This window comes from Coturnix japonica, chromosome 12 (genome assembly GCF_001577835.2).
Source record: "Coturnix japonica isolate 7356 chromosome 12, Coturnix japonica 2.1, whole genome shotgun sequence".
In the NCBI taxonomy this organism is placed as follows: domain Eukaryota; kingdom Metazoa; phylum Chordata; class Aves; order Galliformes; family Phasianidae; genus Coturnix; species Coturnix japonica.
In genome coordinates, this window is record NC_029527.1 from 14,032,146 (window position 1) to 14,044,801 (window position 12,656).

Here is a 12,656-nt window from a genome sequence, read left to right on the forward strand (position 1 = left end):
ATCTGGAAAGATAGCCCGGAGGAAAGAGTTGGGCCCCATTCTGCTTTAAACCACCATTTCTCATCTTGAAGTGTAGGTTTTGATGGGTTGTAGTTATAATATATTCCTACCATGAGAAGCAGATGAACTCCATTATCTTGAATCCCAGGGAACAGCTCTGAACATTGCCTGTACAGTTAATTTGATTTAAAATCCTGTGTTCTTACCCTTGGAGTTTTTAGATGTCTACTGAGGAAATGCTTACCTTTCAAAATGTGCGTCAATGTGTGCTTAGAGTGAGATACGTAGTTAAAAAACTGAGGTCCTAATCTTTATTTTCATTTTACAAACTCAAAAGCCCTGCTTCAGATGGTGTATTCTTCTCTATGTTTCCTTCAGTGGAGATCACTTTTTGTTTCCCAAGGTATTTCCTTAGAAAAGGAAGTGCCCATATTTCTGCTGTTTGTACAGGAGCTAAAGACATTGAGAAAAGAAAACTGGAAAACTGGCCTGCAACATCCTCCCAATATTATGATTTTACCCTTAAGAAAACTCTTTCCCTTTGTCTCCCTAATTTCACCATCAAAAATATTCTGGAGAAAATTTCCATATAAATTGAAACCCAAACTCTAATAGCATGTAATTACTTCATTTCATATGCTATTTGCAACTGGGAAGTGAACCTCAGGATATATTTATGGTATCATATCATGATATATCTATGGTATATGCCCCATGTTGCTGCCCCAAAAATGCTCATCACCAGTGATGCTGTTTGGCATCAAGATTTCAAGTTGCCACAGTCCCCTTTGTATTTGTAGTGCAAAGCATTGATATGCACAGCTACAATATCCTTTAATGACTAGGTGTCTTAATTTGCTTTTTATTATGTGATTAAAGGTACAATAAGGTATGTGTTCAACAAGAGGCAAGACCATTGTTCTGCCTCATTAAGCTCACAGCAGCCCAAAAAGAAATTGTAGGCAATGTGCCAAAGCCCTTAATGAAGAGGATCTCTTTGAATTATCTATGGATGAGGAAGGGATAAAGCCTGAGCCCTGGTATATTTGATCCTCTTTGTGCTCTCTGTTATGAGGACTTACGGAGCCAGATGTACCAGACCTTCTGGAATTGTATTTTATTGAAGTATTGTTTTCACAGCCACATAAAAGCTCTTGGCCTAATAGAGAAAGTGTAGTTATGTGCTATTATTAATTCTTGCAAGTGTTTTCTGAATTCCTACACCTCAGAGCCATTAACCTTCTAAAAATAAGGTCAAGGGGATTTATTTGTAACAATGGCCAATATTTCCTAAAACCAAATTATGTAAATTTTGGTCTAACTGAGACTTTGAAAAAAACTTAGTTTTATCAGGAATGGCACTGTCAGCTTATGACACACTATGAGGGTTACATGGATGATGCAAAATAAAACCTGCTGTAAGAGATATTACCGCTAACATACTTTAGAACTTTTGTCTTTCGTATCCTGGTATTTTAATGAAAATAATGCTTCATACTCCTTACCGTTAAATTTTAACTGATTGCTCTCAAGATATACGAGGATGCGTTTTTATAGTCATAGTGACATTTAATTAGCTGGACACTTCCCCTAAGCTACAGAATTCCCTCCCACCTATCTTGTGAAAAAGAGGAAGTAGTATGCTGTTGAAATAATTCTGTGTAATAATTTCTATTCTGGAAAAATCATGGTTCATAGTACTAGAGAATTCAGATCTATGTTAGAAATCCTAGTTTTATAGGATTACATGCACCTTTCACTTCTTTGGGAGCTGAGGGTATTCCAACCATGTTTCCCCAAAGGACTCTCATGCTCAACGTTAATTACTGCTGCTGTGCACTGAGCTGCTTCTGCTGCAGAACAAGGTTGCAAGACTTTCCAGGCTGATTTCTAAATCCAACTCCATGTCTGCCCTGAACCAGCAGTCAGCACCAGATAGTTCAGTCAGCTCAGGTATCACCAGGACTGTTCCTGTGACTGATCTTAAGGACGTGTATTTAAAGAACGCTGCCCTGCTTCTGTCAGTAAGTTGCAAAGGTTTTCTGATTCCTTCATTTCACATCAAAGATTGCAAAAGCTTTGTAAACAGTTATGAATAATTTGTTGCTCTGGTTGCTGAACTTCTGAATGGGATTCACTAATAGTCATCAAATCTAGACCTGGGGGATAAGTAACTATCACCACAGCCACTGCATGAGCTGAGCTGAGAGCTCACCAACAGAACCAGCACCAACTCTGCTGCTGCAGGCAGCATGTGAAGCCAGTTCTCAGTATGAAACAATATCCAAGAAATCTGATAATCTTTGAAATTCTTCCCATCATCACATGCACAGCAGCTTAGCAAGTGGAAGTGAGTCAGTATAAATAGAAATGACAGTAAGCATGTCTTTCTATTTGTTCTCACAAGTTATTTCTTCCCTCCACAAAGCAACAGTGTGTCCTTTGGGTAAGCAAGTGGGAATTAGATCAAAACTATGTCTTTAAAATTTAATCGCTTCCCTATCAGCATAACATACAAAACACATATATTATTCACTGTGTTGTCAGTGCCATCACTATCTGTGCTCACATGCAGGTAGCTGCACAGCAAAGAGCCCGGGGTTTCACTGCTCTGTGAAGCTGAGCAATACCCTCTGCTGGCAAGCAAACACATGGCAGTGCTGGGAAATGTCACCCCCAGCCCCCAGTCCTCATGTCACTTGGCAATTGTCATGTGTCCTAAACAGCACTAGGAATGGTAAAGTAGTAAAGTACAGTTTGAGAGATCTTGATATTTCCTATTTATCTGTAGTGTTCAATGCACTACATGGTTTTGGAGATTAACTATAATCTGCTGATGGTTATTTCAAGAGATCAGTAAGTGCGTGTCCCTTAAAAACCTGGCCCTCACTGTGTTTGTCAAAATTATGCTGCAGATGCAAGAAAGTTAAGAGATTACAGACAGATAAACAATACAGACAAATAGAAAAACAGAAAGACAGGAAATATTGCATTGAGTTGGTATATTATCACAATTTTTGAAAACTTATCAGCTGCTCAATATGAAGAATGGGGTGTCTAAAGATTTGTAGAGTATTAGTTTTCATCTGGTGTCAACTTTAGCTATTTGTTAGCTGATATTCCTGCACTTAGAGCTGAAATAACAGGACATAAACTTATACTGGCAGGAAGCAGACTCAGCAGTGAATGAATGCAGGGCATAGAAAGTATCTATATGTACTTGTAAGCAAAGACAAAACCTTCTGAGCATCAGTCATTGCCTGTGTCTTCCTAACTTGCTCAGAGCATGTGACCAAGCAATGAGGGTCATCTCCTTGTGAAATTTTACTAATGCATACTAGAGAAATAAAGCAGTGCCCTATTTCTTGATATAAAATTATGCAAAACATTTGGTGTATAATAACATACATTAAAATATTTGATGTTCTGCAAGTGTACAGCAGGGAAAGTAAAAACATAATCATTATCTTACACACATGAAATTAGGCAACAGACCCTTTCATTTCCACTTGTATAAGCAATTTTTGGTATTCCATCTTCCCTGTCATTAACAGTGTTTACAAGCCTAAAAGACAACATTTGTTTTTAGAAATGAAATCTAATGCTTTACCTGACAAACTTCATACAGTAATTTGTACTGTTCTTCTTGCTTCTGTAGAGTGCACAAACTGCATCCCATGTTTAACCAAGTAGCAGAAAATATCTTCCTTATTCAGCAGTGCAGCCACAGAAATCTCTGTTAATAAGCATGCATGCAGATATCCTTTGAAACACCTGGGTGGGTCGGCTGACCTGGAGCACTTCACAGTAGTATCGCACAGAACGTTGCAGAGCAACCCTTCTCTTTTCTTTACAGCTTTCCCTCTCCCTGGCAGTACACAACACTCCCTCTGCTGCTTCACTCTGGCTGCCGTACTGAGCTCCAAAGCACGCACTTTATACTGCTACTAATGCATATTAATCAGCTCTCATTGACTATTCATAACAGACAGTGATACAGAAGCTATAATTGCCAACTATGACAGCTGAAATTTCTCTAATTAACAGGCAAGTGCTTCAGTAGCAGGCATAATAAAAGACACTAACAATTTTGTAAACCATTTTGTAGCAATTACAAATAAACATGACTACATTTTACTACGGTCCCTCAGGATAATTCTTAACATATTTAAGCAGACCAAAAATACATTTTAAATGTAAGGCACAATGCAATGAATCTAATAGCATGCAACTCAGCAGTGGCTGCAGCAAAGTTGAAATGTGCTCAGAAGCATTCATTTATATCTCATACTGTGTTGGCATCTGAGGAGCTCAGTTATAGCAGGAGATGACTGAACTAGGAATTCAACACAACACAGAAAGGCCATCCCTATCCCTGAAAGCTTATGTATAGCCATCAGGGCTTGACTGCAAGGCAGTGGAGATGTTCCTGCTAAATGTATGTGGATTTGAAAAAAGTAAATTAAAAAAAGCACTGGATTAATATTTATAGAATAGCTTTAGGTTAATATTTATACCAACTGAAAAATGGCCATCTGTGCTGATTTCTCTAATTTATTAAAACTCAAAATGTTCCCCATTTACAAAAAAGCTGTCCAATAAGTATGGCATGTATTCACTATTTGAGTGCCTTAATCTACCTGTGCAACAGATGTAAAATATGAAACATAGTGAGCTGCCCAATGAACTAGAAAAGCATCCATAAGTGTAAGCCTTACAGCTATTGCTCACCCTGCAGGACACACTGCCCTGTGTTAACAGTTTGGATTGAATATATGTTTAAACATTTAGATAGTATGCCTTTTTACAGTCTTATTTCAATTTATTCTCCTACACAGAAAAGTAACCAGCATAACACAAGAATGAGTTGAAAAGTTTAGTTTAGATACAGATGTTTCATGGCAGAAGGCCTTGATCTCATGCTATGGACATCTACCTGGTTTCTGACTGCTGGCTTAGCAGATTTCAGAGGAAATTTTCAGTGATGACCATGTGCAACTTTTATGCACAACCTCAATCCATAGGTATCTCCCTGTGAGATGCCCACCTATTGCTACAATTACAATGACACAGTTTGAATTAAAATGGTCATCTTCTGAAATGCAGTTCATGCCATGTATATGCTGTAATGCCCAATTTACAAGGTAGAGACTGTGACAAGAAGGGCTCCTAGGGATCCCTGCACTCCAGGGAATGTGTTTTGGCAGCAGTCTGCCCAACTCTGGGAAACAAAGATGGGAAACTTCTTCACATCCCTGTTAAATGTCAGAAGCCTCCTATAGCAGACAGGGGCTCCATCCCGGTGATGTTTCTCTCACAGTATTTCTGCTGCAACAGTAACTTTCAAGGTTAGAGCAAGACAGAGATTGCCCAGGTCTTACTGCTGGTCCTCCCTTCTGAAGGATTCTGGCTCTTGCTGTTAGAAACATTTCTTTCCAACAGCGTATTGGGTGCATCTTCACAGCCTGTGGCTATGGATCTTCAACAACTGGAAAGCTCGCGCATATGGGAATTAGTGCTCCCTCAAAGCAGGAAGGATTATGATAAATGAATTAAGTGAAAAGAAAAAAAAAGATCCTAGTGAAACTGCAAAGAAGTTTATGCCTCTGTCTGGATAATTTTGGGTTATGTGATTTGATTAAGCAACTTAAGGTAAAATTTTCAAAGCTGATGCCTATGGCTTTTCCTTTTTAAAGGGATTATGTTAATTCTTAAATGCCACTTGCCGTTTAAATGTTAAACTTAGTTTAGGTGGCTGGGTTCAGTCAGGGATTCTCAGCAATAGCATGCAGCTGGATATGACGAGAAACAAAACTGAAACATGCATGATATTTCAATTGTAATTTCAACAGAAATGCATCAATTTATTGTTGTTCTGTGGTGATGTAATCGACTGTGAGAGATGATTTTTCATTATATCTAATAACTACCCCAGAGACCAGTAATGATCTGTTTTCATGAAGTTTCATTTGATTCAAAAAGATAAGCCTTATATCTGGTCAGGAAAGTAAGTCCAGCACAGCTCTCTCATGTATGTGATGCTTTGGATTCTTGAGCTCACAGAGTGAGCACACTGCTCAGCAGCAGGCAGCATGGCTTAATGGTGCGGCTGCCTTTGTTGCACTGTTGCTCTGGTAAACAAGCCCGTCCAAAAGTCAGGCCAGAAGTTACCTCAACTGAGATATTTTCCATTATTGAAATCTAATTCATATTTCCCTGTTCTTCTCATGGACAGACATTGTGGCACTGTCTCGTGAGCATAGCCTCATTTTTTATGGTACTCTCCAAACTTCAAACATTTGGACTGAAACTACTACTCTGGTCATTGTCCAAGGTAGGTTTTTGTTTTAAAAGGTGTAATTCAGCCATAGTGCTTTACTCATTTCAGAGAGTAAGAGTACAGGAAAAAATACTTTGCCTGCCCATGAGAAATTTTGGATGCTTTGGCAGGGGGATTGGACTCGATGATCTCTAGAGGTCCCTTCCAACCTCTACAATTCTGAGATTCTGTGATATGTTTTCTTTGAGAAAGTTTTAGTATCAATGGAATTTGAAACAAGAATGGGATGTCTGGCACAGGGATGCCTGGTGCTGTCCCTGTGATAACTGCTAAATTTGATCAGCTTTTCAGCTGCTGCAGTTCACACGTTCTCAGTAAAAAGTTTTTTCAACTTTTCAGTGTAATTCTTATGAGACTTCTTCAGTGATGAACCAACTCTGTGGGTGATGCCAGATGGTACGAAGAGACTCCAGCATTTCAGTTCCTTTACCCAAGTGCTCTTTGCGAGGTTCAGGAATGGACACCAAAACCAAAGATGTGCAGTGATCCTCACTGCTGGGCCCAGGTAGCGTGCAAAAGCTGCCTGAATTACACAGGGTGTGTGATTGCCATAGCTTTGTAACATACATGCACAGGGCAGTCTGTGTGTAACAGAAACTAGTAAACATGTTGTATGTGGTTAAGGTAAACCAGCTGCATTGGTTTGTCCGGATAGGGCAGCTTGTCACTGGATCTGTCATCTGTGTTAACAATGTGTCATGTGTGGTCCCGCCGGCACCGCACAGATAATGAGCTTAGCAAAATGTAGGCATAGAGAACATCTTACATCATATGTAATATGAATATTATATTGGTCCCAGCTGAATCTGAGCAATCCAGACTGAATGGGAAGTTACTAAGCCAGCTGACTAGGAACAATGGTAAATAGCCTTTGAATATACAAGGTGCCAGGAAGAGCTTTCATTAGCATTTATCTAGATTATTTGCTCCCTATCTGATTACATATGGCCAAGTCTGCAAAATCTCTTTTACCAAGTTATTTGGCTCCAACTATCAGGCGTTTGCTTTTGTGTGTAAAAGCTAATTTCCAAGGAACTGAAAACGGAAAGCATCCAGAGTGCGAGGGCCACTGCAAACTGCAGGGTGCTGCTCTGGTCTCCAGGAGGCAGGATGTTCCAGACAGGTTGTGTGATGGCTACGAGCAAATCCTGTCCCATCCTAAGGACAGGTTTTGCTGTTTGTGTTTGTCATAGTTGCAACCTGCAATCCCCAGGCTTCTAACTACAAGCCTAGTTTAAATTTTGCTACTGAAATGTTTGATTTATTTTATGATTAAGCCTGTCAGATGTTGGTAGGTAAAGAGAATGCACAAGGCTTAAGCGCTGGTAGTGTCCTGTCTGCACGGGCTGGTGAGTCAGAATAAAGAGGGAAATGAAGAACTCATGAGGGACCTGCACCCTGGAAAGGAACATTATTGGGGAACTCAAAGGCTAAAAAGCGCTGACTGCCAGCTTTGTCAAGGGTAAGGACTTGCATTGCCAAGTGTTGGCTCTTGGACAGCAGTTCCCACCAGCAAGAATAAACTCATGTCCTTTGTGCAGGGAGCAGATGGCACATGGCTGCTTCACAGATCTGGGCAAACACCAAGCACTGCACTCAGTTCTGGGGCTCCTAATGTTTGAGCTGTTGACTGTAATATTAGTAATGGTTTGGCACTGTTTATTTTGTTTCTTTAAGCGCAAGTTGGCTTTGTTTGTATGTAAGTAACTGTTTAACATTATATTTTTGTACATATACTTAGCAAGTTCTTTTTAAACAAATGATTCCTATTTAAGGAGCATGATTGTGGAAATGTTTGCTTAATGCATCAATATTTTAATTACTTTTCTTTTTTTTTTTTTAACAAATATTTAAGATTTGAGAGAAACAAAGGCAAGGAAAGAGAACAGCTGTGACTTTATAAATAATTCTCACATTTGTGTGTTTTATAAACAGAAGTCAGGAAACTGTACAGATTATGATTACACATAGTGGTGTGAAACAAAACTGTTTGTGCTACACAACTGGACTTTAAAGCAAGTATCTGGAATTCTTCAAGTGTTTTAGGGTTCCTTTTAATTAGAGCTATTGGGTTACCTCTATTAAATCTTGAGAGCCTCTTTGTTGAGAAAGTGCTCTGAGTTCTCTTTCCCTATGCTTATGTGCAAGTTTGCAGTACTACAATCCACTGATAGCCATGGCAAGTGTTTGATTCTTAATAATACATTGAATTGACATGGACCTGCTTTAAAAATGCCCTTCTGAAAAGTCTTTCATTAAATAATTGAAAGTAAATGAGGATTTTCTATGGCATTGTGTAGGCACAAAAATTAAATGCATACTAAAAGTATAAAGATCCCAATTCTGCATTTTCTTGCATATGGGCATAGCAATCTGCCTATACACTGGAAGCTCCAAGATTGGAGCCAAAATATTTAAACTAAAACATACCACAAGAGAGGCTGTGAAAGCAAATGTAAAACTTTGGCTTTCTTCCCATCAGTTAATGTTGCTGCCTTGAGGTCCTTATTTGCTCCACTTAGCTTCTCTGAAAGAGTTCCAATTCTCAAAAGTAACTTAAATGAAATGATATTTATTGTTAGATCATTGAAGGGATTGTTCTGTCCTCTAAGCTCTTTAAGAAGTCCAGTATCTTCTTAATTAATGCCACTTGAAAAAGACAGTAACATTATAGGAAAATTAGAGCAACATCACTGTAAGCAATGCAACACCAGCATGTATGAGAACATTGTGTTAACTCAGTCTTTGCAAAGTAGAAATGATGAGGTCAGAATAGGGTAAATAACTGTTTAATATGCCACTGAGACCTTGTGATGGAGAGAAGGATGCAGAGAGCTGACCTATAGACTACAGATCTATCTCTTCCTTGGGCTGCCTGTTCTGGTGTCTATTCCCACAGTGCCAAGAAATGCTGATCAAAGATTAAGACAAAAGGTGATCCCTAAACCAGGAAATGTACACGCTGGATTTACAGAGACACTGTTATGGAGTGGGTGGAACAAGGTTTTAGCTACTAGAGGACCAAAAATGAACTAATCAAAATACAAATGCTTTTTCACATATTAATAAAGCAGTTCCAGAATCACCATCAGCAGCACTTCCAACCCAGCAATGCCAGCTTGAGGGACCTGGAGGCACACATTTCAGGTAGCTGCACTTTAGCTCAAATCCTGGATGCAGTATCATTGCCCATTTTTCCATTCTTCACAAAATGTATTCAGCCACTAAGAATACAAACCAAAAAGTACAGAAGACTGGCAAGGAAATGAGAAAATCTTATTATAGGCTGGATTTGTGCTCTAAAAGGTTTTCCTGTGTTGGAAGAAACCTCAGCTTCCTCTCAAAAAGCATCTTTGATTTCCTGGGTTTGATACTGGAACTGACAAGCTTACCTCTGTAATTTCTTACAGGTGATTTAACTAGATACTTTCTATTTAAGAAGAACTGCAAACTGAAAGCTGCACAAAGTGTTGCTTTTTACATGGTAAGAGCATTGTGATCATTGTTATCACATTTATAAGAATATCAAATTGAAAATTAAAGATTTTTAAATGATGAAATCAGTTCATAAAAAAATATGAGTGTAAAATTGATTGGCAGTTACACACTTGTGTTTACAAATTTCATGTGTTGTCAAATCTAAACTTACAGAGCTTCCATCCCCACTTTGCTTTACTGTGAAATATCACTTCAGAGGAATAGCATTGGTGAGCACAGACTGCTGTGAGTGATGGTTCATTTCAAATGAAAATGTTTTTTGTAAAAGTGATAATACTGTTCTACAATTTCAGAGCCTGCAAAATGATTCATTGTACTTGAATGCTGCATAGAATCTATCGACATAATACTTAATCTTTAAAACTGATAGACACGTGCCCAAAAGCTAATAAAGTTCATTCTAATACAAACGAGCAAGTAAAATAGTATATCATAGTCGCTGATAGCTTTGGATCTCGATCATATAACTGTAGCCCAGGGACAAAGAAAATTGAAGTGATTTAGAAAGGTAGCCAATAGGATTTATCTAATATCAGGCAGTTTGCTGAAGCAAAACAGTAATGTCAAAAAGAGACAAAGGTGTAAAATCCATTTGACTGTGTCCAAATGCTTCTACTCTTTGACCTTAACGGCTCCCGATGAACTCCCCATAAGGTAAGCAGAATAATAATAATATATGGTCAGAAATTACCAAGACCTGCTAAGTATCACAGCCTTTACTAAGTTTTATCTTTTAGATACTGTATTCATATTATGAATCTTAAACCTTCTCTATTTGAAAAGACATCAGCTTTCATTTCTCAGTTTGTACTGTTCCACTCTTAATTTGAAACAGAGCAAAACAGGAATGACATCTATGGTTCATTAGGTTTTATATTAACCATCTAATGAAAAGGATATGTGGGAATATTAAGTATTAATGGTAAATGGCAGTGAATATGAAAAAAGTTGCTGATATGTTTGCCTTTGTATTCATTTCTGTGTTCAGGTGCACAGGAGGTATCTCACTGCTAACCCTACTTAGCAAAAAAACACCAAAACAACAACACAGAAGATGAGCAGACCTTGAATGAAATGAAATTTAAGGCTTTTAGCAGCAAAGGGAATGTCAGTATTCATTTTTGTCTTTGAAGGTGGGAAAGCTGCATTTCCTCTAAAGGTGATAGGCACTTGCTCCAGAATTGGTCTGTGATTAATTCCAACATGGGCACACAGAGTGGACCAGCGGTGAATGAGCTGTGCTGGTCCTGCACACATGAGGCAGCAGTCATCTCTGCTTTACAAAGTACTGTCAAAACACTGTGCACACTGTGTAGGAGACAAGTGACTGAGGTTCATGGAGACTCAAGTGGTTTGTAGTCACAGAGACAGGCTGTGCCAGTGCTGTGAATTTCATCTGTGTTTTCCTAGTGCCAACAGAGCCATAATATTGAAAATGTCTTCTTCCAAATACAGAAGAATGTAGGAAATGGCTACGGTCCTGCTGAGTGCTCTAGTGCACTCTGAGTTCTCTATTGCTCAGTGTATAAAATACACCAACAATTCTGTGTGGTTTCCATTTCTCCTGTTCACAGTATAATCTTGCTATCCTATAAAACTACAGCTACCCTGTTCACTTCTTGTTTAGTTATGAAATCAATACTATTTTGGTAACACTGATTTGATAAAAGATCAAAAGATATTCTGGAGCCACAGTCCCTTCTCTAACATGGGGAGGAAACTTCTCACATCTAACTTGTATCACTTTGAACAAGCAATTCTGGTCCAATGTGTAGTTTATTCCTGGAGATCACAAAGCTCCAAAGTGTTGTTCCTTCCAAGTTAACTTCATCTACCTTGATCTTAAGTGGTGGTGGAATCTATTTCCACTTGCTATTAGCACTGCATTTTTGTGCAGCCCTGTGAATCAATGGTACATGTCTACCTTAATGAAAAAAATAAATTACTTACACAGGTTATTGTATTGGCAAACACCACAGAATTATTGTGAAGACATACTTTCTCTGCTGTTCCCTCCCTCAATATACATACTCTGAGAACCAGTATTGATTAAGGAGAATTGAAATGAATACAAAAATATAAATGTTTGATAAAAGAAATGTGGAAGTACACAAGCAGACACAGTGATGAATATCCATAATAACCCAGAAATACTCACTCCTATTGGAACGTACAGTCACCCACTAATCTCATAATTTAAAATGAAGCCCCATAGCTGCAGGCTCTCCACAATGCAGCACGTGGAATGAGATTTTCCTGCAGACTCTTCTTTTTCAGACTGGTAAGCCTACTAAGAAAGGGAGCTGCGTGTGTTTCTTTTGCTTAGTAGTGAGAATAGATCAACATCCTGGATAGGAATTTTACAGACATAATGTTGATTTAAAAGATGAGTATTAATTAACAAGATGGTTTAGTCATAAGCAAAATGATTCGGGTTCTTTCAAGGTACTACTGCAGGTCCAGAATTTTTGTCCTGATGGCTAACTGCAGTAAGGCACCGGACTGTACAATATAAAAGCTTTTATGGTTTACTGTATGCTCTTCAGCTTTATTTATTTATTTATTTATTTAAATATATTTTGTGTTGTGGCTTGTTTTGGAGTATCAAGAAATATGTATCCATTTTAATGAAACATATTATCCACTGTCTATCTTTGTTATCCTTCCTCCTCGAAAATGAGAGGGCTGTTGCACAGTACCATGCTTTCTGTTCCAATTGTTTTTGTCTGTTCTGACTATGATGATGATGATAGAAAACTCACATACATTGTTTTAATATTGCACAGTGGAATGAACATACTGGATTGTGTGTACGTGT

General features: G+C 38.4%; 1 protein-coding gene across 2 annotated transcripts in view; it reads right to left on the reverse strand.

Annotated features, from left to right (window-relative positions):
• PDZRN3 (PDZ domain containing ring finger 3) overlaps positions 1 to 12,656 on the reverse strand; it is a 119,256-nt gene that overhangs the window by 23,989 nt on the left and 82,611 nt on the right. Inside the window, exon 1 of one of the 2 annotated variants that reach the window (XM_032447263.1) lies at positions 3,611 to 3,726. The exons of the other annotated variant lie outside the window; for it this stretch is intronic. Coding sequence (XP_032303154.1) covers positions 3,611 to 3,679 — 69 coding nt within the window. The 5' untranslated portion in view covers positions 3,680 to 3,726. Of the gene's footprint in view, positions 1 to 3,610; positions 3,727 to 12,656 lie in introns of those variants that run through there. 2 annotated transcript variants of the gene reach the window in all.